The 27,295-nt window shown below is 43.0% G+C and overlaps 1 protein-coding gene across 1 annotated transcript in view; it reads right to left on the bottom strand.

The window, feature by feature from the left end:
• TCTN1 (tectonic family member 1) overlaps positions 1 to 27,295 on the bottom strand; it is a 282,816-nt gene that overhangs the window by 192,878 nt on the left and 62,643 nt on the right. The window contains exons 4-5 of the mRNA XM_085632918.1: positions 25,388 to 25,527; positions 22,851 to 22,935 (exon numbers count right to left, since the gene is read on the bottom strand). Coding sequence (XP_085489044.1) covers positions 22,851 to 22,935; positions 25,388 to 25,527 — 225 coding nt within the window. The remainder of the gene's footprint in view (positions 1 to 22,850; positions 22,936 to 25,387; positions 25,528 to 27,295) is intronic.

Below are 27,295 nucleotides of genomic sequence, written 5' to 3'. Positions count from 1 at the left end.
AAGAACTCTGGCAAAGAGCCCCCGTGAGGGACCAGTTGGGCATTGCAGCGCATGCCACCTTGTTTGGTTGGTGAGGGCTCTTGCTTCAAAATGTTAATATTTCCACTGACTTTTACTTCACCTGGGCACACTAATGTAAACAGGAACAGCATATATTTTTGATAGTACTAGGGAGGGTGTATGCTGTACTTTCATTACTCCCTGTCCCTCTATTTGTTGATAAAATGCAAGACTGTAACAATAATATTAATGTGGAGACGTCCAATGTAATGTACCTCACAGGACGAAGGTTCCCTGAGGTGGGAGGGTGAAGTAATTCTAGCACATGCATCATAGCCTTGTGAAATATTTTACACATGGTGGAGTTTTATCCTGTAACTAAAAAACCTGATTTTTCATACCTCTAAGACTGACTCTATTCCTCCTGAATAGCCACCCACTAATAGATTGGAAACTCCTATTGGGTTTCAACACATCAAACATGGATTGAAGGACAATTACCATATGAATCTGCAAAAATGGGTTCCTTTGGACTTCCAAGTGCTATGTGGCAAGAATCAGCTGGTTATACCCCTCATCTTCAAGCAAGAAACTCAAATGCACCAGAACTAAGACATGTATTCCATGAATTGGTGATTATGCATACACACACACACAACTATGATAACAATTGGTACAGATGATGGGGATTGGTATGTTAGTTCCTACTGCCGCACAGGGACCTGCTCCAATGCAGACAATTAGTCCACAGACTATAAATCCAGTTATGGTTAAAGCGCCCTCTAAGTGAGATGAAATCCCATTTTGGAGTGCTTGCAAGAATAATCAATTGGAAGAGGTTTATGCTCACACAACACCCCGGGATAAACGTACAATACTGGCCTTGTGTTCCTTTTGGTACACTGCCACCCATAGAGGAATATAGCACAGGGGGAACTCTATTTTCAACTATGTATACTACTACGAGTGCCACATCCTCTTTGGCAGTAATACTGAAGGTATTGAAGCAAATATACATGGAGCCATTCTGGCGGCTGACTTGCATAAGGCGTTGATTGGTAACTTTGAAATTGTCTCTTCAATAGTTCTTAGTTATCTGCCTACTGTTCCAGTACAATATTGTGAACTCCCTAAAATTATCTTGAAAGCATATGCCAGTAGGTCAAGATACCTTGGGTACATGTGCCTCAAAACTGAACATTAGTATGAAGGTTCAGAAAAAGAAAAGCTCCGGCTAAGAAAAAGCTGAAAGATAAACAGAAAACCAGTACTGGATCTCATCTTCACCAACAGCCTGGAAGGGGAGGATATCATTTGAGAGACCGTGAGAAAATGAAAAAGCATGATCAATATTAGTATACTGATAACCATTCTTCCCGTTCTTCACATGACTCTGGTGGGAGTAAACTAGCAGAAAGGAGTGGGCAATTGTGTGCAGCAGCAAAGATGAGTAGGTCAGACCCAAGAGCAAGAAAGAACAATCATGTGACTTTGAGATTAGGGTACAGCGAGATGAGACATTTAAACTCCTCTGAAAGGGTTTATAAGGTAAAAATACAGATAAGAGGTGGTTACATTACGCTCCAGAGAAGCTGTACTCTGGTCTTACTTATCACATGCTTATGACATCATCCTGGCTGAGGATGACTTGTCTCTATCCTTTGTAAAGAAGCCACCTTGTGAGGAGGAGGTAATGATGGAACTGTTTTCCTCTTTATTACCTGAGGATCTTAGGGGAAAATATGCTTGTGAGTGGGATTGAGATTGATTTAAAACAAGCTCCTGATTGTATAGAAATCAAGTGGTACTAGATAAAGGTTCTGTACCACGTATGATTCTCTTGTGGAGTGAACCTCAGGTGCAGGCTCAATTTACTTTAAAGCCGTAGGTGAAGTGCAATATAAGGGCCATTCTGGATCAATTATATTATCAGGATGTGATAGTGCCTTGCCACGCGAACATAAACACTCCTGTTTTTTAGTATCTTTTTCCAGACATCTTCTGTAGGATTGTGTTAGGTTATAGAAATCTGAATGCACACATATGGGACTGAACGCTCCCAGTACTGGGTTGATGACAACCTTAGTTAGGAAAAAATACAAATGCTTTTAATGTTTTAAATGAATTAGTCCCTCAATCATAGTATCTAATCGCTTTGTCAATTGGTGGAATCCAGTATGCCTATACAAGACGGACCCCAGTGTACTAGAATAGCCCTATGTATTTTCCGACAAGAATTATGGCGGTCTTACAAAAATATTCTAATGTGTTGTTGTACATCAATGACATACATCACCGAAGACTTAAAAGAGCACTTAAGTAGGCTGGACAGAACAAATATAAATCTAAGATTGCATATCTCAAATGTGATCTTTTGAGGATCTGAATTATTCAGTAAGGGTAAAGGGCCGGCAGCAGACTTCCCAAAGACATGTGCAACATTACAACCTCAAATACACAAAGAAAGTTGCAGGCCCATATGGATTTTGTGAACTTTGGAAGTGCTTACTTGCCACATTATGCTGAGAGAATGATATCCTTTCATGAACCGATGACTCCAATATTTTCTGAAAATAATTAGACAGAAACAAATACTGCTGTTCTACATGGACTGTAGGTAGGCATGTTAAATCCAAAATATCTTGAGATGGGACAACAAGAAAATTCTAGTTGTTGGGGTTGGTCCTAGCACTTAAGGCAACATAGAATTAGTCTATAAAATGAGGGTCAGATGACTCCCACAGAATACAAATCTTGTATTTGACTGCAGAGGAATGATTCACTAACTATGTAAATTATCACAGCCGTTCAAAGAGTTTTCTGGCACTGGGAAAGCAAATGATCATAGTTTCCCTTATACTTACACTTGAAGAAGCTATTAAAGCAAGCATCCCAAATGTGAATGCTTTACACCTGCACTGGGTGCAATGGCTTCGATGTAAAATCCTAGTGATATAAAATTAGAGTATGATCCTACCCTCTGAGTGCAGGACTAGCTACAGTATGAGCAAGCAATATCACAAATTCCATACTTATTACCCCTACATGAGTATAAGAGTGCATTCTATACAGACGGCTCTGTGCAGTCTACAATTGGCACTTAACAGAAATATTCTGTGGGCTATGGTGCAGTGTAGGGTGGTTTTGAAAATAGTGACTTGAAAACGCTACACACCCACAGTAAAGGTTTAGGTGATTCCACTGCACAAATAACTGAATATAGTGCCCTTTTACATGTCCTTCAGATTTATCAGTTCCCACACTTACAGTGTCGTATTTGGCATTCTGTGTACATGGTCACAAAATGGATTTGCCATATTGGTGCGTAAATGGATTCAGAGCTTTAAAAGGTAAATTGATAAGGGTAAAACAGTTTGGGGAAAGATGGCTGCACGACAGGACAAGCTACCCTCAGTCCACGTACAATATAGGATGGCCTGTAAAAGTGTAGGAATACATGCTAAAAGGAACTGTACAGCTGATTTATCTGTAAACAGAGTTGTGCAAACCTTCAATGCTGTTACTGTGACACATTTGCAAACAAAGTTCGATTCAGACATGATGGCAGCAATACAGGCAACATTGAAAGGGGAAAAGTCCCAGATGATTTCCCTTCCAAATATTCCTAGAGCCTCAACAAAGGAAATGTTCCTGTGGTTTTAATTCCAGGGGTTGGGATAGGTTTATACGTAATGGCAGAGCTAGATTCGATTGGATTAAGATGGCTCGTGAAGGGTTAGCCTCTGCTCATGCTGGCATCAGTGCTACTGTAGCAATGCTACAGCAACAATAATGGTGGCCATAATTACCAAAGCAGTGTTGGTAAACTATGAGAAAACACGTCAAAGAAAAGTGATCAGATGGATTTGAGCGATTTTCTCATAGGTTCAAGTGCTGTGAAAAAATAAAGGATTTCTAGCTATGAACATCTAAGCAGCTACAAAAGAACACTATATTGGGGAGAATGAGGGAGGCTGGGGGAGAAATGATGCAGACTATTTTAAAATTCTTGACATCAGCTTTCAGACTTCATCTAAATGCATATGCAATATCTTCTCTATCACTTCTTCTGCGTGGAGGCTTTCACAAAAGGCTCTAAGATCTTTGCAACAAGGAGAAGCTCTAAGAAAGAGGCTTCCTACAGACTTCTCCTGATTAAACAGGGAGTGCACCCTTTCCAACTGCTGGTGAGCCACATTTAAAAGGGTTATTGCATGAAGTAATTGTATTGCCTAGCACAGCATTTAAGTTTTACAGTTCTCAAAAGTATACACCTCTTGGATGGTATGAATACATGCATGATACACTTTTTCAACATGTTTAGCCTTTCTCTTTTAAATTCCTTTGCTCGACTAAAGGTAACCCTCATTTCATTACTACATCTTCATGTACTAATCCGTTAGGACACTCACTTCTATGCGATGATATAACAAGCTACAACTCTTATAATCTTTTGAAGCCCAACCATGTTTACAAACTCCATCAATACCTGCTTCTTTAATTCTCTCTTATCACACTTTGTTAAATAATACTAGCTCTATAATTCAAACAAACATGTCATGTTAGGGGTTAGCACAAGGACACATAGATGCTTTGACTGTTCAAAGAACGGTGAAATGTTGCAGAATTACATTCTACTCTCCTCCAGTAAAAATGTACTATAGTTTTTCATGGCCGAAAATTGATGTAATAAATACGTGCCTTGATAAATCAAATAAGCTCATTGCAATTCTAACACAAGAAGAGGTACAAATGACCTCTGTAGGGGAAACATTTTCTCTTCAGAAGCTCATTTTGCCTTGGACATACGATCGCTTTTGCACACTCAGTTTCTGACTTACTTTGCTGATCTGTTGAACAGATGGCCACTGGACGGTGAGGAGCTCAAGGAAGGAGCTCCGAGGCTGGGGATAGCTAATTAGCAAAATCCCAGATTAGCCCGTACACAACAGATGACAACACATGATCAACAAAGTGGTATTGTTATGTTTCATATGTGTAGGCCCAGGTAGTAACCAAACCTTTCCTCTATATTTCCCCTGCCATTACACTACATAACAGTTCTTGGTACTGACCGTTTGCCTAGTTACGGTACTGCTTACAGGACGTGGGGTTTTCTCCGAAAAGTAGCTTCATTCATTATGCATGAGGATTCTTGGAATCTCAGCAGGACTACCATCTCCTGCATAATAACTGTGTATAAGGGTCATTCCTTCCGTCATCCTAGTCCGACATGACACAGCAAGGTAGATCGCCTGAGGGTACCACTTTGGGTACATAAACACCATATCTTTGCTGAGGCAGGGAGAGGAGAAAAATGACTCCCATTCTGCCACACTGATGCAAGACGCTGAGGATCTTGCATGCAGACACTCCAGCTCGCAGTGGTCTGAAATACCTCATGGGGTGTCCATCTCGAGACCAAAACGGGGTCCCACAGCCTCTCACTTCAGATAATGGGGTTGACTTTATCCTAGAGGGATTCTTGGCTATACACCTACATACATGCTAGGTACACTTAGGTACATCTAGTTAGAGTCGCATCGTTGGAGTACGCATTATTACTGTCATGTATTTTATATACCTGCCTATATTAATTGTTTTATAACCATGGTAGGAATCTACAATTATCTTACTTTGTTGGTGCTTATAATAATTTATATCTATTCCTGTCTTATGGTTGTTTCAGCACACCTATTTTATACTAGAATGATGCTGGTTCAATAAATGCTTATTGAAAACGTTTATTCTGTGTATCTCTCTGAGACAAAGTGAGCACAAGTGACTGAGCAAAACGTACTACACTGCTGCCATGTCATGTTCGATATTTGCCAATAACTATTCTCTCCTTGGTAAGACGGGTTTCTAGTGGCACTGTGAGCTAGCTGGTATACAGGCAAACATACCCGGTGGGGGTGTCTGGAATCAGTCTGGACACCAATCTCACAGGCTATGTTGTCTATACCCGCAGATCCTACATAGCGTTATAGGAACTACACAACAGTATTGGATCATCGAGGCATCAGCGGTTGATAGAATGGAATTCAGAGACACATAGAATAACTATGGAACAGCGACCTTACCACAGATCAAGGATCAGTCTCTCGTGTGGAACCCTACCGATGGGGAACAGGAGCAGTGTCGGACCGGACTGAGGATCGAAACAACGGCATTGTCTTCATCTTTCAGGTTGGCAGTGATGACTTGCTCAGCTGTTTTTATTACCCCTGCCATTTTCCACTTCCTGTCCTCTCGAATCTGACAAAGTTGCAAAATGGCAGAAGTCTGAGCAAGCCCTCCAAGACAATAGATAGAGGACCAATACCTAATTAAATAGGACTGATACTATAATTTGATCACAAATAGATTATCAGATCATTAGGGTAGTGAAAGGAGGGATAGACAGAGTGCATATAATATCAATAAATATGGCCGGAGCTAGTCTGAAATCTGTAGGAAGTAGCTCTTACACTATAATATACCCCCCTAATCTATCCAGAAATGCAACCAAAACATTTAAGCACTATTTACCCAGAAAAAACACAGAAACACTGATTTCAGATCTGTCTTTCAACTTTAAACAAGCATTAAAAATGCAATAGGTATCGCATTTACAAGAGTTTGAGCTATTAACATTGCAAATGGCAATGCCTTTTATTTTTGTTTTTAAAAGATAAATAAAAAGCATTGTCATTTGCAATGTCAATAGTTCAAACTCGCGTAAATGCGAGACCTATTGCATTGCAAATGCTTGTTTATTTTCAGGAGAGGAAAAGCAAATTTCCCCTTTACCAGAACCAGCCCAGAATGGTAACTGGTGTGAGCGGATGCTACTTTAGTCCTCTTATTGCCTCTAAACCTTTTTTCAATGTTAGCTCAGAAACCTACATTTCGTAAATGCAATAACTAACGTTTTCGTATTGTGCTTTGTGTTGGCAACCTCGACATTCACATGGGCCCCGCATAAGAAGCTGAGAAAAAAATGCATAAGTCAGTCTGATTAATATAGTGCGAAAAATATTTTCCTGCTAGAAAGACGTTTCGCCGCATCTCAGCTATTAATTTCCCCCTGTACTCTGGGGCACACAGACTTGCTGCTTCGATTTACTGCTTGGTGTAAACGACTTTAAAATTTCGCCCAGCAGGTCGTCAGCAGCGGGAGAGTGAGGAGTGCTCTCCCCCTCCCTGAGGAACTGCGTCTTACCCCACACAGTGCCGCCAGAGGGAAATGCGAAGCGGTGTTTTCCCCTGGACCGGGAGTCCTGTTACTACCAAGGAGGCGTCCGAGGCCCTGGTAGCTGCGAAGCCGGAGGTTGGGGGGCGGAACGGCCCTCCTTTTTCACGTCGACGGTGGGAGTGGTGTTGGCTCCCGTGGGAACGGGGGGGGGCGGAGAGCTTCGGAGCGTGGAGGTGCCCGAGAGAGACACGAACAGCAGAGGCGGTGGCGGAGTTTCAACACGTCCCGAAGCCCTATTACCGTCTTGTAGTAACCGGGAAGTGGTTTTCTAGCACCTGTGACATTACGGGGGCACACTTTGTTTCTCTACTCCCTGACAACAGCAGAGGGGGCCGTTACACATACTCCTGCAGTAAAAAGATCACGGGGGCAAACCTCTACCGGTGACATCGCCTTGGGGCTTGCTTTAAATAGTGACACCATTGTTGAGATTACACGGGGGAGTGATTCTGTGGAGACCATGGATATTGGAGTCTGAACTCGGACAAGACACGATCTGATTAATTAGTGGCTCTTACGATACCTGTCAGGAGATCAGGGTAGATGTGCTCTGCGAGACTCAGGATAAAGATTGTACCCTAGTAATCCAGCCCTCAAAACCTGCCTCGCTTAAGTAATCCATGAAAGGGATTGTATCCCTGGCCCCCAGTACAAGGAACAGCTCTTTGTTGATGTGATTTATGTACTTATTGGAGCACGCAACTTGCTTCATTCTGCCGCCAGCTGCCTCCCGCTGCCAGAAGTTACTCCAGCCCCCAGTAAACCCCACGCCTAGAAGCCAAGCGGACGCCATTACGCCCTGACGTATTTGCTCGGCTTTTTCTGCCGGCCTCGTCTGCCAAATGGTTTCTTATCTTTATGGGGCCATGTGTTTGGCCCCATAGAGATAAGAAACGTTTTGAGACGAACGCAAAGCAGGCGAGGCCGTCCGAATGGGACGGCTCAGAAAGCCAAGCAAATACGTCACGGACACCTCTTTTCCAATGGCTGGCCACCGTTTAGCATAAACGGTGACGCCAGCCAATGGAAAAGAGGGGCGGGGCTTAATGCCCCTTACAGAAAATACCCACATCTCATTAAATCTCGCCAGGGAGACTGCGCATGCGCGCAGCCTACGCCAGGCGAGACCTAAAAACGAGTAATTGTTAATGACCTAATATTTTTCGAAAGTGCCACTCTACCATGACTAAGTTGTTAAACACCAAAGAAATAAGAAATATTCCAAATTGTACCAAGATATTGATCACACCATCACAAACTCTAAGAGATGATCTGAATATAACAACCTATAAAAATGGTGCTGTACTCATCCAAACAGCCAATAAGGATGTAGATCAATTTGACCACTTTTTTGCCACTTTAAAAGGCCACGTTTATAACAACACCTACACAAAACTCCATCAAGGCACTATCACGCAAACTGATGCACAAGCTAACAGTCAATCCTGTAGGATAGAATTCTTGATTTCTCAAGAACCCCAGCAGACAAAACCTGCTACAAGAAACACCAATTCTCATGACAGCAGTACACCGCACGTAGAAGGGAAATAGTTCCCTATCTCCACTAGCCTCCTAACAACTAGCCCCAGTGAAAGGTCTGGCCCTTTACTCCTTATTCAATATCGGACACACACAGAACACATGGTTACAATCCCCTAGAGGCTAACTGGGAAAAAGGCTAGCCCTCCAGCTAAACCACATAATGCATTGAATACTTCATCGTTAACCATACAAAATTCTTGTCCTAAAGCTCCTATAAGCATTTCCCAGGTCAACCGGAATTTAAAGCAGAATATCTTCAAAGGTCCCTGGAACACCCCACTGAACAGGAAAAAAACTACAGATGAAACAAAATTTAGCCCTAATCACACGGATATCGAATTATCAAGCACACCTATCCCCAGACTCGCATGCACCCCCCAGTAGCCTCATCTATCTCCTTCTTCAAAAATGAAGCTAGAAACACTTAGATTCCAAACTGACAGGATATCTAAGGTCATACAAAAAGCTATTAAAGAATATTTTGCACCTCTAAGAACGTTATTTCTAAAAAAATCAATCATATTAAAAAATCAGTACACGCACTCCACAGCAATCTAAATACTGTTTCCAAGTCTCTGACATAAGGCAATATCGATCTCGCTAACCCGTAGATATTTGTCAGGGTATGAAACGCCAACCCTACTGCTATCCTATGAGTCAACTTCCGTCTCCCCCTCGACGTAGATTAATATCAAATTAGATCAGTCCCAATCAATGCAAATAGAGCAACACTACCAAATTATAGAAAGCTAAACCATAATATTCTGAAAAGAGTAACTTTGGCCAATGAAAAGCAAGTCATAAACACTGGTAAATCATTGAAACCGATGTTTTGCCTATTACTCAACAGCCGTTCAACAGTGAAATATGCTTCAAACATGGCTGACCTTATCTTGAGCCATGATGTAGACCTGACCATCCTAATTGAATCGTGGCTAACCGAAACATCTTCCCCATGCATGGATCTATTGGTTCCACCAAACTACAATCTTGTGAGACTGGACAGACTAAACAAAATCGGTGGAGGCATTGCTTGTATTCATTGATCTGAACTCTCCATCACTAAACTACAATCTGACCCCCTTGACTCATGTGAATACCTCTCACATTCTACAATCTACAGTAAACCAACTTTGCAAATTACATGCATTTTACAACCTCCCAGGTATAAACAACACCTTCATAGACCAACTAATGGAAATCATTACAGCAGACTCTGCCCCTTACTCAAATGATATATTCCTTGGGGACATCAATCTTCATTGGGACGATCCTAATGATAATCAGGTCAATGCCGTTAAAGATTTCCTAGCAGACCAAACCCGTTTTCAAGTCTGTACTCTACCAACTCACCCTAAAGGCTCTATGCTAGACTGGATCATCTCCAAATAAAAAGCTGTTAAAAGAATCTCGATCGTTCTCTGCGATTGGTCTGATCACCATGTCGTTACCTTCCCCGCCGTAAAAAAGAAATTAGCTACGCAATCAGTCAAACTCAAACAATGGGTACAAGACACGAAAAGCCTTAACAATGAGAAACTAGCAGCACGTTGCGAGAAAGAACTTCAACCACCTAATAATATGGAAAACATTAGCGAACTTACGGAACATTATAGCTCAACGATGACAACAATAATTGATTCAATAGCCCCTTTAAAACTGAAAAGATTACCGGATAAAGATAAAAATCCTTGGTTTAACGGATCTCTAAATGTATAAATACGAAATCTGAGACTAATCAAACGGAAATGGAGACCGCATCCATCAGCCCCTCCCCCCAACTAAAACTGCTAAGAAAGACCATAAATGCCTACAACACAAGTGTTCTAAAATTAAAAAAAAATACTTCTTTAGGATGGAATGTGACAACGCCAAAAATAGAGCACGTAAACTCTTCAAAATGTTAAAACAACAATCTAAAACAAGCATTTTCAATGCAATAGGTCTCGCATTATTAAAGTTTGAGCTGTTGGCATTGCTAATAATAATGCAACACCAATAGCAGCTCAAAGATTCAGTAATGTGAGACCTATAATAGTTTTTTTGTTGGTTTTTTTATATAGCACAAACTTGAGTGAAAGGTGTGTATTTATGTTGCATTGAGTACAGTGTAATTATGTGTTGTGTTATTATGTGGCACAGAGTGGTATTGTGTGGAGTGTATTTATCGTGCATTAAGTAGAGAGTAATTATGTGACGTGCAATTATGTAGTACTGAGCGGTATGTGGAGTGTATTTATGTTGTATTGAATACAGTGTAATTATGTGATGTGTAATCACACAACCACACACACACACAACCACACCCACAACCACACACACAACCACCACCACACACACACACACAACCACACCCACAACCACACCCACACAACTACACAACCACACACAACCACACACACAACCACACACACACAACCACACAAACACACACACAAAACTACACACACACGCAACCAAAAACAACACACACACAACCACACACACAACCACACCCAACCACCTAACCACTCACACAACCACACACACAACCACGAGCACACACACACAACCACACACACAACCGCACACACAACCACACATACACAGCCACCTACACAACCACACACAACTTAACGGAAAGAGAAAGAACTCTATCCAAAATCACACGTTTTCAGTCAAGTCAGAAAGTATGACTTAGCCCCAACAAGTCCTTGTTTTGTAGCTAAGCAGATATAGTCAATTATTTCAGTAAGCCTGACGCGACATTAGAAAAAGAGAAGTATAGTGCAATTATTAGGCACGCATTATTTACCTTGTAACCGCGTAAATATTTGCCACGCATTTTTCATTTTTAGGTCTCGCTGGCGTTGCAGCGCGAAGCGCTGCCGCCAACGAGAACTATTGTCGCCCAGATGCCTCTCAAGGGAGACAGACCGGGGCACGCGCAGCGATCGGGGTCTGTGGACGCGCTTGAGACGTGCTTGCGCAGACGCACACGCACAGACACGCGCGCGCACACACCCCGCCGCTGCCGACCCCAGGCCCCTCACCGCATCCGCGGCTGCCTAAACTAGCTGAAGGTGCCATACTAGGCCTGATCCCACTTATCAGTTTGGAAGCACCCATCATTCTTTCTACGCCTCAATGTCTCTAAAGCTTTTCGACAGCCATACCGTAGGTATTTATTAATCCTCAAGTATCTAAATCCTTTAACACTTTACTAACGTTCTCCTTGGTCTCACCGCGGCCGATGCTTAGAACTCTCGGATCTCACTGCCCCCGCTACTCCTGAACACTTATTACGTATAACGCTTGATATCTCAAAACACCATTTTACCCATATCCCCGGCCCTCTGTCACCTCAATATCTTACCCGCGGTCTTCGGGCCTCCGCCGCTTGTACCCTGCTCCTTATGGCTCTAAGCGCCGCTGCTGCCTCTTCGGACATGACGGTTCTCAACATCCCCCAACCAGCCAAATCCACACCGGAAGCAGGGTAGCCGAATCCCCTGCTCCACCAATAGCAGCGGCAGACTTGACGACTTAACCAATCAATATAGAGGAAGGAAGAAGAGGGGTGGACGCTGGAGGAAGCCATCTTTGGAAGATCGGTGGCAAGAGCTTGTTTTAGAAATGGTTGTCTGAAAACGGTGGGAGGTGCATTTTTTTCCCTCCAAAGCTAGGATATTTATCAGCTGTTATAAGAAAGCAATTTAATTAAAAGGCATGACACTGCCTTAAAAAATTGCATTGTATTTATTTTCTTAGTGCCTCTTCTGTAATTCTATACTGATGAGCGCCGTCATTCTGTGCGCCCTGTTGATCCCAAATTATAGTCCTTCTATTTTTTGCGAAATTTCATGTTTTTTGGATTTAGAAATCTGGTCACTATAATTATTGGGGCACTGGTAACGAGAGGCCATATGTTATGTTGACATTTTGGGCCAAAACACGTCCCAGGGACAAATTATTGGTGTGTCCTTACAGAAAGAAAGGAAGGCTGTGTGAGTGAAGAGGTGTGTGTGAGTGCGCGCATGTGCAGGTGTGTGCTCACGTGCAAGTTCGTGTACGTGCGAGTGTGTGCACATGAGCACGCGCATTCAGTCAGTGGAAGACACTCAGGCATGCGAGGGGTGAGTTGTGACTGATCATCCAGCCCTCTCCTTGCGGGGGCTCTGCAAACGGATGTCCGTTTTTACTGCCAAACGCAAAGGGTAGTTTTGCGGGGAAATTGCTGGGAAATGAGCCACCTGTAGGCCAACTAGCAGTAATCACTATAATAGCCTGCCTGACTCAGCTGGAGTTCACCACATCATGGCCTGTTGCAAAGAGTCCTGGAGCACGTGACTGGCGGCCAGGCGCTCCTCTCTCTCGAATAGTAACTGCGTGCGGGCGGGGGGGGGGGGGGGGGGGGGACAGAAACGAAGATGGGCAGTGGACGCCGCTCCGGTGCTAGCATCTCTCCATGCGGCTCTCTTAGGCCACTGCTAGTCCTGCCTCTATCTGTTAATGTGCTCTGTAAAAGTTCCTCACAGTTTTTTCGAGGGGAGGGTTTATGGAGGAGGGGGGGGGGGCTATAGAGCATGCTTGAGCACCTGCGAACCTCTAAAGAAAAGTACCTGCAGAAATGTGTTCGCAAAGCGCGTGTTTAGCTCTCAGCGCTGCCGCTGCAATGCCCCCCCTGTACGGGTAGGGCATTCATCTCTCTTTAGGCGACTTCTGGTGCAGAGCTGTCCTTGCCCCATCTTCGTGTTTTGCCTCCCTTCCACCCAACTATCCATTCACTCATCCTTTCACCAACGCATCCATCTATCCACTCTTTCATCCACCCACTCATTCATTTACTCAGCATCCTTCCTTCCTTTCACTCTTCCTTCTATTCAATATTCATTCCTTCTTTCCATTTCCTATCTACACATCTTTTGGTTTTCTTTGCCGTCATTTGCTCTTCTATTGTTGCTGTATTTCTTTATAGTGTTATTTGAGATTTTGTCTGCCGAAATGCAGACAGAAGAGGCTTATAACAAACCCCTCCCTCGCTGTAGCTTCTAAAGTGATGCCCCTACTTGAAGGGACTCTTTTTTGGACTCACGTAGACAGTACATCCATCCAAACTTTTTTTTTCCTTAACAGTGGGCTTAGAGACAGCCCATAACTTAACATTAGTTGGCTTTATTGTCACTCTCATTTGGTAGCTTCCTATTATTCAGCTGCAATAAGCTTCCTTCATCGCCCATGTTTGTCCCACCCTTGGAGCATGGACGAATTACTTGTGTCCTTCCACTGCACATTTTTTTTAGATGCTACTTTTTTCTTTGTGATTTAGCACTTTATCAGGACCCATCTTTTTCAGCTGGCTCCCTCGTGTACTTTTCCTTCCTCCATGTTCCTCTACCTCGTTCTTGTCTGTTTAGCTTGTCCCATCCTCCCTCCCATTCTCCCTGGTTCATGTTGCTTGCCCCCACCAGCCCTCTCTCATTCGTGTTGCTTGCCCCCCACCTTCCCTCTTGAGTCTGTGTTGCTTGTCCCACCTAGCCTCTCTCCCTCCTCGTCCGTGTTGCTGCTTGACACCCAACCTCCATAACTAAAAATACACTATCATGCGAATACTGCTGGCTGTGTCATAGCCCTCACCCCCCACACCTCTGTTGACCATGTTGTCTTCCATTGCACCCTCCTTCGTGCCAGCAATAAAAAAAAAGTGTTCTGACGTAACCCGCATTGGCCACATTATGGAGCTTTTTTTAAAAACTTTTCATTTATGCTGCATGACAGCCGTACTGGGGTATAGGATGACTAAACATTGACAAAGCCAATAGCTCTCCTCTCTTAGCCAAGACCAATTGGCTTTCAAATGCTTGTTTTTAGTTTGTTTTTCGGAACTTCAATGGAGTGCATGTGTTTCCTTGCTCTCTCTCGCCCCTTTATCTTTTTAACAGTAGCTTGGCCTTTAAAATCTGAGACTTATTGGCTTTGCCTAAGCATCTCTTGTATAGGGGTCAGCGATATTATGTTTTTTTCCCCATGCATAATAAGCTTAGTTTTCTGAAATATAGTTGTGCCATCGTCAGAGTATAAATTATACGCACAGAATGCTTGTGTGTGTGAAAGTCACACAAGGTAACTGCTAAATGTATTTTCCAAAGCATTTCTAAAATTATGCTGTGAATGTTGCTGGCACAGTACGTGTGGATGCATCCCACACCCACTTCCCTGTTCCTGTGAAACGTTTTTCACTTGTACCACTCTCCTGTGTGAAGAAATTACACGAGAAGCAGAAGAAAAAATGAAGCGAAATACAGAAGACACATTATTTTAGATATAAGCTGGATTTTGCTTGTGTAAACCAAAATTGCTCATGCTCAGCCTTGCGCTGCTCGTCAGGGTTACGCCATCGCAAATGTTCGACTTTGTTGTTCTCTGTATTGAATCTTATTGCAAGCCCCTAATGTTGCTTTGATGAATCTCTCCTTAAAGTTTCTATTGCTTCTGGGGTTTTCATGCTTGCATGTCTTTTGCATTGTGACCGGTAATGGGAACTGCAAATGACAAGTTCTTGTACTCATCCTGGTGGTTCTCCTGAGGGGTGTAGCTTCAGGGGGGTGTTTGGGGCTTTACACCCCCCTAAAAAATATATTCTGTTGTAAATAGTTGGGTACAAGTGGGTTCAGTCTGGTAGAGTTTGGTGTCTATTGGATTTCACCTGGTATTTGCAGACACACAGACACATGCGCACACTCTCTCTCTCCCTCTTTTTGAATGTCTTAAAACATGTTGGATAGTTTGGAAAATATTGTGTCAATACGCACTGCCCCTGAAGCATCCACCCCTTCATGCTCTGTTTGAATGTTGGGAAATCTGAAGTACACAGCCCCCCAATCTCACTGATCAAGCTACGTCCCTGGTTCTCCTTCGTTCACCACTTCTCTACGGAGTTTAACTCACCAATATCCTACCCTGGTCTCCATTCTTGTATATGAACCTTCCACGTGGAACTACATCAAAGGATCTGCTTGAATCAGAGTTGGCTGCTTGAAACACACATCCACCTCCTGCTTGTTAGCTGAGCAAGAGAGATGATCAGAGTAATTTGCGGCCTCTGCCTGGCACGGGCTTCCCTTGGCGAGAAAGAGGTGCTGCCGATACTGGAATCCCATGACATCAAGATCCTGTGCCACTGTCCTTTTTGAATAATCACCAAAGTGGCTTTACATGCCAGGCTTCTACCCTGCTTTGACTCCATGGCCTGGCGACTGGAGACACATGATGGGTGGTGCGGCAGCTGAAAGGTGGTGCATGGTAGCATAAGAGCTTCAGAAAAAACCTGCAGCAGAAAAGAATCATTCTTAACTGCAAGAGATGTTAGCACTGCAAAAGAGGCAAGGGGCACTTACTCCTCAAGAGACCCCCAAATAGTAGGCTTGCAACAGGTCATTGCAGCAGACCACACACCGGACCACAATCCTCACCATGGTAGTTCAGCAGCTGAGCACATCAATGAGGCCACTCTACACCACAAACCACTTTATCTGAAACATTCAATGGAGTTTCTCGGGTATCCTGTTCCTGTATCTTTACTTCTGCAGATGTACGAGACGACTGCAGTCACAATTCACCCCCTAAATTACCATTTCTATGCCATTTGTGGAGCTGGATGTACACACAAGGCCACAGTTCTCAGGCGCCCTTTGATGGGCTGTTGCCATGAGTACTCGGCTGGGCTCAGCCCTTGAATCTAAATCGAGGCCACACTGCTTGGGTTTGTTTATTTGGACAAAGCTCTTTGAGTGTGGGTCTATTCAGCACGCTTGGGAAGTAAGAGGCAGCGCTCGCGGCTCAGACAGAGGCCCAGGCTCGAGGGCCCGAGAACTGAAGACGGAAACGCGCCTTCACCGTTGGCAGTGTGCCATTGGTCATGAATAGATCTACAAATCCCATCCCGTCCAATCAGTGAACAGCAAGGGTTTGGCAGGAAGCACATGGGATTATGAGCAATTGGACTCAGGCTCCACTCCCCACACTGCCACTGAAGGGCAGTGTAAGTTTGGACAAGGGACAAGATGTGGCCTTTTGCTTATATGTCGCCCTTACAATTATGTGTTTAGCTGAAAAGTGCAATTTCCGTACTCGTTTCTGTTTGCCTGAGAGTGGTCTTTTATTTGAGCGTTCCTGACAGCCACGGGGCCTCTTTTGGACGAATGGGATGCTCCCACAAAACGTGACAGATATCACTTTGACCATATTGTGACGAGGTTAACCGGTCCGCCAACCTCTACTTCTGATCCCATAAAGTTTAAACTATTGTATAATCCATGGAGATAGAAAAACGGGGAGCTTTGGTATTCGTGGGTGTCTCTGACAAAACCTCTCAAATCTCATTCCCTGGTGTGAATATTACAGCAAAGTGCACAGCCTCACTCTTCACCATTCCCAATGGGCGAACTGTCTTGATGTTTTTGTTTGTTTGTGCATTTCGAATGCTGCATTAGCTTTTTCAGGGATCTCACCCACAAAAATAGTTAATTCAAGTCATACAACAAGCCTAACACCTTCAAATTACCCTCTAGTGCAAGCTTGCGCCTTGAAACCCATTGCATCCTAAAAGGCACCCTATATCATCCCTTCAAACATTTTCCCACCGATGAGGTATCCCAGCATTCTAAAATCACAATGAACAATTTCTGAGAAATATACAATTGTTACATTTAAATAAAAACAATCACAGCCTTAAGAAAACAAGCATTTAAAATGCAATAGGTCTCGCCTTTGATTAAGTTAAAGCCATTTGCTTTGCTAATGGTATTGTATAGCAAAGCAAATGGCTTTAACTTAATAAAAGGCGAGACCTATTGCATTTTTAATGCTTGTTTTACCTTGTAACGAAGTAAATATTTGCCTAGCATTTTCATTTACTTTGCCTTGTAAACCGCCTTCATTTATTTAACCTTGTAACCGCGTAATGATTAGCCACACATTCCTCCCAATTAAGCAACAAACTGTATTGCAGCCGCAAAGCCACAAGTAAAGTGATCGCAAAACTGAAAGCAAAGCCACAAGTAAAGCCATCGCGAAACCGAAAGCAAAATCGCTTTTGGAAGCAGAGACAGCTGCCAATGGTGCGCCTATTGCGTGCTCTGTCTAAAAAATACAGCCACTAAAAGCCCAATAATAGAAGACAAAACAAAAAACACACGCACAAGCGTGTACGATTCCAGGGTCCATTTCTGAACCCCGGACAAAAGGACTCTCGCTGCGCGAGCACTGCTGCACAGTGCAATGCTAGGCGCGAGACCTAAAAATGGCCAAATCCTCAAAAAGAGCATCAAAATCTCCAATAAGCTGTGAGGAATTCTCATCCTTCTTTAGAGCAAAATCCAACTCCTTGGAGAACGATCTCAAGATTGCCGCTAATAACCCTGCTAACAAAGTGTACACTAGCTGATAATCCAATTCAACCTGTGCAGTCAATGCTAAAAAAATAAAGCTCAATGGTCAATCTTCAAGCTATATGACCACAAAGATATTGCCAAAACCTTATTGACTATAAAACCGAACAACCATTACAATGATCCTCTCCCCTAAAAATGTTTGTCGAAAATCAACCATATTGTCATCCCCATTTGGACTAGGATTATTATTATTTTTTTTATATTTTTTTTATTTTGAAATAAACATTAAGCAGTACACAATTATTATGCAGTAGACAGTACAAGTACTGAGCACAATCAAGCATATAGTATCGCACTGATTCTTACACATCCCCAATAATCATAAAACTGAATTGCGGGCACATAGTTGCAAAACGCCGTCATTAAGTGTGGACCATTGTCCCCATGAACATCATTAGTCGCTGTCATCCATTGGATCTATCTCCTGTGGGGGTTCGCATATATTCCCGCGAAAGGTATTCCAACCACCCCAGATCATAGTCCATTTTTTGGGGTAACCCTTGTGTACATAAACCGCCCTTTCTGTGACCATAGCAGTTTCCATGTCTTGACACCAATTTTAAAGTGTGGGAGTTTGTTGCAATCCCCAGTTGCGTGCTATGTTCCGTTTCACCAGCGCCATGCCCAAGGTAACCCAATCCTGCTGCATGTGATTAAGATCTGTGGGATCCCAGATATTGATCCGGCATCGTTTGGGTTCAGGAAGAACCTCCACCCTCGTGACCCGTGAATTTGTGTTCATGACCGCCACCCAGTACCCCACAATTTTAGGGCAGTCCCAAATAATGTGGAAAAAAGTGCCCGGTAGACTGCACTGTCGGAGGCAAAGTGATGTGTCAGCGCCTCCTAATTTATGTATTAGCGTTTGCGAATAATATATTCGATGTAGAACTTTCAGTTGTATTAATCGCAGTTTGGAGGGAATCGCTATCTCTCGAGGAGACGACAGCGCCTCCTGCCAGTCCACCTCCTCCAGTATACCTAGATCTATTTCCCATCGTACCTTAAGGCTACGCATGGGGTCCGGCAAGTTATTTATGATTTTCTTGTAGACCAGGGAGATGGCTTTCTTACTTAAATGGTCTGTGAGGAGGCGATCTTCCAAGGGCGAGGCCTCCGGCTGTTTTGTGCCATGTGGAATAACATCCATGAGTGCGTGCCTAATTTGGGCATATCTGAAGGTCACGGTCTGTGCTAACCCATACGTTTTCTGCAATTGGGCCAGGGGGACCACCTCGCCCTTTTTCCAAAGATCCCCGACCTTGGTGATGCCGATCAGATACCACTGTCTGAAGCCCTTTGTGTTCTTCAATTTGCCTAGGCGCTGGATGTCCCATAGTGGTGTAGCCTGTGTTAGCACTCCTTCCCACCCAATCTTGCGCTGTGCCTCAAACCATATTCGAACCGTATGTGCCGTTGGACCCGTGTCAGTCGACGTACATTATTGAAGAGTGTCCCCATGATCCCTTCCTTATCGAGGAGGTGTCTGTCCATTCAAAATGCCGGCTCATCCTGTGGCACATGAAGCCACTGGTTTATGACCATAAGGTGCGATGCCCAGTAGTACTGTTGGATATTGGGGAGGGCAATCCCGCCATCGTACCATTCCCGCATTAATTTATGCAGGGCAATCCGACCTGTCTTACCTTCCCATAATAGGCACGTTATGTCCACGTTTATTGCCTTGAAGTATGCAGGAGCAACTGGGAAGGGTGTGTTTTGTAGGGCATAGAGGAATCTGGGGAGCGCCATCATTTTGAAGAGGGCTGCTCTCCCGAGCAGTGACAAACGGCAAGGAGCGCCAATGTTTGACATCGTTGTGCAGTCGCGTCAGGGGTTGCGTAAGATTTTCTGCTATGAAGCGTGTATGGTTATGCGTAACATAGATACCTAGGTATCTAAAACCGTCCGTCATTATTTGCAGTGCGCAGTGACGTGGGAGCTGTGGGAGGGGGGGCGGCTAAGAACGTATAGGAGCGACTTCTCCCAATTTATCATATAGCCGGAGACCCGCACATATATCTAGCAGCACATTTATGGAGCGGGCAGGGGACGCCATGGAATGTCATCCGCATAAAGTAAAGCGAAATGCGGTCCTCCCAGCCCATCGTCCATTTCAGTCCACGAATAACCGGAACCTGTCGGATCCATTCCGCCAAGGGCTCCAACATTAGCGCAAAGAGTAACGGGGATAGGGGCAGACTTGTCTAGTCCCCCTGCCTAGGGGGAAGTCCGCTGAGATGCGGCCGTTCACCATCACGTGTGCCAGAGGTTTTGCGTAGAGGAGCTCCACCCAGGCGCAGAATTTAGGGCCAAACCCCATACGGCGTAGCACTGCAAAGAGGAAGGGCCATTCAACCAAATCAAATGCCATTCGGGTATCCTGCGTCACTAGGAATTACGCTAGAAAAGAACCTAAACATGCAAAACCACATCAACTCGATGGCAAAAAAATGCCCGCCTCCACCTGAGCCATCTTAGAAAACTAAAACCATTCATCGAAACATCAGACCTTAAAAACAGCAGTCCAGGCATTAGTCCTCTCTGGGATTGCATACGGATGTACAACTTTATCAGGAGTACCCAAGATTTCAACAGCTCCGCTAAAAGCTTGTCTCAATGCGGCTGCAAGACTCATAACAGGCTCTAGAAAATTTGACCACTTCTCTCCACACCTAAAGGATCTAAACTGGCTGCCATAAAAGCAAAAATCTGGAATTTGCTTCCCTCAAACATTAGAAGAATACAGATCACTTCACTATTCAAAAGGGAAGCTAAGATCTTTCTAATGAGCAAATTCCTTCCATAGCCAACAACAAACCTAACACATCAATGGGCTAATCAGAGAGTGTCCAGAAAATTCTTCGATTTATATAATCTGCCCTCTCCAGCAGATTACATAAATGCAGCATAACAGACTATTACAATTTATAGGAGTGAAACTAGCTGAATAATCAGCCACAATCATTTTCCTTGATATAGCTCTATAATTTATAACAAACTATTTGCTTCTTACAGTCCACTGTACTAATTGACACATGTATGTACTCTTTTAGGACATGTATTATTTTAAATGACAAATGTTCCCGTTCAGAGGTTCATAGTTATGCTCATTAGTTTTGAATAAAGGACTCATCTAACTAACTGTCGCAAGGATAATGCTATAGATTTGTGAAGTGCTCTGATACCCAATTGGGTCATGTTCGCGCTATATAAAACACTGAATAAATAAATAAACATTGTGTTCCATGCCACGAACACAGCTGGCATTTTGCATATTTTTAAAACTATTGGCTCCAACTTGCTGACTGGCTCAAAATCTGCTTTCCAGTCCAAGTATATTTTGGAGTTTGTGATTTTGTAAACTTCATTCTCCTCACATAGTACCTATGTTTAAAAGCGTTTTTCAGGCTATTGTTTGGAACATTTTACTGATACAACAAATGGTACTTATTGTAGACCAGTGGAAATTAATTCGACCAATCACAGAGTATCAGACATTTTGAAATACAATACAAATGCCCATCGTCAAAGCTGCTTCCCCTGGAGTTTTCACTTGAGTTGACACAGATGCCGCAGCCGATGTTTGTGGGATCACAACTTTCACTGTTCCTGGGTATGTCTAATGTCATCTCACAAATGAAACCAGTCTTTGCAGCTGTCGCTTTAACGCCTTCGATGCCACATTTGATGCCATGCTTATCTGCACTTCTACAACTCCAACCTAAACTGTATCTTGACATCAACATTATCTACAGTTGGTGGCCACAATTACCAGTGCAACTAGTTCAAATGGCTTCAGCATTTCCTAAATTTCATATGTAAAAGTGACTTGTTAAATGTCATCACCTACACCTATGAATTCGCTCTTCGATTTTACAGATCTGGAAGTGTCATATTTTTATGAACCATCTGATTCAAAATTAAATTAACTCAATAAATCATGATAAGAGCAATCAGAAGCTGCTGCTATTTGCCTATATCGCCATATTTGGGCAGCCGGTTTTGCTTTTTTAATCCCTTTTTGGATTAATTTTTAGTTTGTACCATGTTGCATAGTCGAATTACACACAGGGGTTTTGCTAGCTGTTTCATTTATAATTCATGTATAATTGCACATTGGTTTACATTACTAGAACTGTGGTCCTTTCCAAGGAATTTGCACGTATCCATGTAACAGGGTCAGTCTCCAGGGCGGGAATAAAGCAGTTAAAAGGCAGGATAAATGTAAAGCATTTACAAATGAAGCCAAAGGAATTTTGAAAGGCATGCCAAGGAACAAAAGAAAGTGATGGGTGTGGTTAAAGCCCACTGAAGTAGATACAGAATGTCAAGAGACAGTGTGCGTTCCCTAGGCTCAACTTAAACAGCAGTGTCTTTAGTGCTTTCCTGAAAGTTGGATGCTCACCATATAGCGCAGATGTTCTGAGATCTCATTACACAGCCTGGTTGCCTGATTTGGAAACGCTCTGGCTCCTACCATCGGCAGACTTTTGGAAGGTTCATAAGTGATTTTAGAAAATATCAGTTCATTTTACAGCAATTTTGGGAAATTTGCTTCCGCTTGAGAGTCTATGTTCAACAATCTTCAGCATAAAAGTAGTTCAACCAAGCTCAAAATCATGTTACAAAATTCTTACCTGCAGGATTTTGATCTGTGCACTGAGACATTAATGAAGTTGGAAATGCGAGGAAAGAGTCAGATGTCTGAATTGGGGTCCCATACTGCCAAAAAAGTGTAGAGTGTTTACATATTTTTACAAAATAGAAAAAGTAAAGTTAAAAGCTTTCAGCTTTAAAATGTCAAACAAAACAGTATTTACATTTTAACTTTTGGGGAGCTAATGTCATTTAGTGGTCTTCAGGCCTCATGATATCTATTTTGAAACGCCTCCCTGCAGCAGGCAGATATATTAGATTGTACTTAAATCATAACTGTAGGTCTCATGAACTGTTTCATGGTAAACATAGGCATTCAGGAGAACAAATAAGACTCTTGTTTCAATGAGGCCAACCCTAGTAAGCTAAGGAGGTGAACTAATCATGTGTTTAAGGATACCCAATAAGAACAAACAAGATCCAAACTTGCATGTGGCCCTTCTACAAGTATTCATTGTAAATGTATGTCATGAAAAATATTCTTAATATTATGGAACTTACCAACTCAAGGTCAGTAATTCTATATTTAATGTAAGATAACCCCTCATTAAAGGAAACACTACGAAACAAATATTTAATGGAACTATAAAACATGTCAGAGAACAAACAAGTGGAAGATGCAAGTAAGTCTTGTAGTGAGATCTGAAGATTGCACAACTTTCTGTACATATATGATAGCTCAGTAGCAGATAACATTAGTGTACACAAGACGCTTATTGCCTTTGTTCTCGGGTATAGATCTAGCACAAAAGAGGACACACATTCAGAATGACCGTGCTCCAGAGATACTTCAGGGTGAATCCAACTAGCTCCTAAATTAGCATTTAGAAACAGCATTTGAATGACCGGAAATTCGGCCCAGTACCTGACGATTGCCTAAAAATAATATTGAAATGCCCCCGATGTTGCCTTAACATTGCTAGAATATATTTGAATTAAAGAATATTAGCAAGTGTTGTTCACAGTGGCCCTCAGTACCCTCCGAGGTTATCGTTTATAGGACAATACACCCCAAAACATAAACAATGAAGAGTTTCTACACATACAGATGAGACAATCTCAAGTCTATCTAAGTGAGAACTGCTGTATTGGGAACGAAAACTGCAAGGTTTAGATCCTACTTTAAGTGGACATTTCTTTAATTTAGGAAGGAAAGGTAACACTGCTTTGCTCCTACCCTGCAAGATATCTTCAAAACACAGCAATCTATTATTGCCTGAAACATAGAAGGTGCTCCCAAGGCAGTCACTTCCAATGGAACATCTGCTTTCAAGGTAAAAACAGGAGACCGAAAGAGTGCATTGGGTGAATGTACAGCCTTTTGCAGTGCCATAGGCAGAGTGAGCTGCGTCTAGTTGCTGGCAAACGCTGCCTCAACTGTTAAGGGCAGCCCTCCTTTAGAAAGGACACGCCTCAGCAGTTTCCTGATGGAAAGCTGTGGAAAGTGGTGCATCTCCCGGGTGCAGGAAAGACATACACAACTGAGATACTAAAGTGTTCCCAGTATGCACTCTGAAACGGACTAGCCTTTTTGTTACGCTTTGCTCAGCAACATCTCTGCTTACAAATGTATTTATTAAAATCCAACCCACCTTTTCACACTGTATTTGCTCATTAATCATTTTGCATGAAATTAGCAATCAAGAGAATTTCTAATTGAAGAGAAGATGCAGTTCCTTGTTTGTAAAGGTGTATCCTTCTATTTCCTGGTGTCCCATGCCCAGACAGTCCTACTGTGATACTGTGCACAGTCAGAGGCATTCAGATGGTTCCCTTGAGGTTAACATTCTGAGCCTATGCCTGCGCAAGACTTAAGAGCTGAAGTTTCCAGTTCTTAACTTAACTTTGAGGTTACTCAAGAATAAAAAGGCAATGCAATAAATGAACAAAACAATAGTAACCGCTATAACCAATCACATTATCAATGACTTGACTGCTCGAGCCAAGGCTTAAATACTTGTCTTAAAACTCACATTAAGCCACAGTTCACTCACAGTAAGAGTCCTTTCAAGAACACAACAACCCACATAAGAGTTTGTCTATGCCAACACATGGCACCACATATGTGCATTCGATTGAACTATAATTTAACCTTTAGCAAAGCTTTTGAGCTGGGTGTTCCACGTGAACCCTGTTTTATAGTTACAGTAGGAATAACACAATATGGCACAGTCTACAGAAAACTTAGTTGTTGAGTGACTTCACTCAGGCGCACGTAGGAGGTCAACCCACTGATGCTGTAGCATGGTAGTAACATGAAGAACAAGCTTCAGAAGGTATTCACTCGTTCATAAGTCTGGGAGCAGATCATATGACAACGGCTGAGCAGAAATTACCAGTACCATAATCCCAGCCACAAAACCTGCATTTCTATCTATCTTTAAGCAAGAGTACGAGGATCTGAGCATTTCAGGTGTATGGAGGTTGGCGAAGTTTAAGAAGTGAGGGATGCTTGTCAGTGTGACGTTCTCATAGTGATAGCAGAACAAAAACAATCAAAGTATGAATAGATCTTTACCTCGTATCTACCAGTTCCACTTGTTTGACTTAATCTGCTACTTGATGGGGTGAAAGTGTTTGCACCAAACTTAAGTACCAAACTATCAAAATTACTCTCCGTTGGTATTTCAGGATTACTGAATGTCAGTGCAGGTCCATCTGAAAAAGAAAAGTAAACATTTTGTTTCAGTACTTTGTTGCCTTGCATTGTATTATTGATTGAGTGCTATGGTGCCTCATTCTCTACGATGCCCTCTGCTGAGGACTGAATATTATATGACAACATATTTTATCACAATTTTCAATGAAATACATATAGGTTTAATCCACTGTATCTACAATATGCATCATGGTTCTTACTCTGACTGGGCCATTACTTAGTACGAAGGTGTACTCACGGTATTGCACTTTGCCTCCTGCACAAAATTTGTTTTGTTTTACGATGCAAATTTTTGCAGGGAAAATGTTGGGTAGGTGCAGTAATTTTGCTTGGAATCCGGATTCAGAGAGAAACGTGAGTTTGCATCAGATTCGGGATTTCCAGTTTCATCGGGCTCAGGCCGAGACATCCAAATTATGAGCATGGCACAGTTAGTGACATATTATTGAGCACATGGTACATGACTAAGTATGTTGCTGCAGTAGGATAGCCTATTAAATGGTACACGCCCAAGAAACTGACTGAAGCGACAATGCAGTGTGATGGATTGGTTACGATCAAGCATTTTATTCAAGTTGAAAAAGCAAGTTTATCTGGCCCCCACAATGCCCACATTCCCCTCAAATGTATACAAACTGATGACTCCATAAATAGGTGTATACAGGTGTACAGGTCACCCAGAAAGTCTTGCAACAGTTCCCGTCCACCAGGTATCCAGAGATCACAAGGATGGTGGTCATACACAATTTTTCAAAATACCATGAGGTATAGGTAATTGCTAGCACAGACGCAATGAGATTATCCAGAAACTCGAGAAGATACTACCTACCATGAGATTGTGAAAGGGCACCGTATAAACAATGGTCCTCTATTTCAGGGCCATGAACTGACTGAATACCTGCAGTTACTGGCTATCAAGCATCTGAGGGTCACTCCGAGATGGCCACAGACCAACGGAGAGATGGAGCGGTTCATGAGGACCCTCAACATGACAATTCGCATCATCCATGCCTAACATCACCATCTGCAGTGGGCTTTGTATTCTTTAGTTAGGGAATACAGGCAGACTCCACATGGACCCCGTGACTGGTGCTGTTCGAGTTCCCTCCTCGATGAAAGCGGATGATATTAGAGTGGAGTATGGCCCGCTGACCACTGAGATGAGCCCGGTGCCAGTGTGACTAGTTCTGGATGGGAACCAGATGCTCTAGGAACAGCCTGAGGAAGTACAAATAGGGTCTGTTAGCAGCCCCTTTTGTCCCAGAAGGTGGACAGAACTCCCATTATTACCTTAGGGGACATCCCAAGCCCTCTACCACAAATCAAGTCTCTGTGAAGATGTAACTGTTAGCCGATGCCCGGTATCTGGAAAGACTGTTGCTGCACTTTCTGGCTACTCGTGTGTGTGTTTGTTTTGTGTTTTTGGGAGGAATGTTAAATTGGGACTTTGGTATTATTGGGTAGCCCAATAATCTAGGGAATACCCCTCTGTTCAGGGGACCTTGTTGGTTTGAGCCTTGATGTGTGCAACTCCTATAAGTAGCAGAGGAGGAGTAATGATGGATAATAAGAAGTTAGCATGCGCACCATCCTGTTATTGCTTACCACCACATCGCAGGCCTGCACACAAGAAGGGTGGGTAGGGAGTAGCATTAGAAAGTTGGATGAGGCGGGGCAGAGAGAACGGGAACATCAGAGGCCGACAGACCCTACCAAAAATGAGGGCAGTGCACCTGGCAGGGAGGGGAGAGAGGAGGGCAGGGAGGA

This window comes from Triturus cristatus, chromosome 11, assembly GCF_964204655.1.
Source record: "Triturus cristatus chromosome 11, aTriCri1.1, whole genome shotgun sequence".
NCBI classification, from domain to species: Eukaryota; Metazoa; Chordata; class Amphibia; order Caudata; family Salamandridae; genus Triturus; species Triturus cristatus.
Note: the sequence above shows the minus strand (reverse complement) of the source record. Positions and strands in the feature narration are given on the sequence as shown.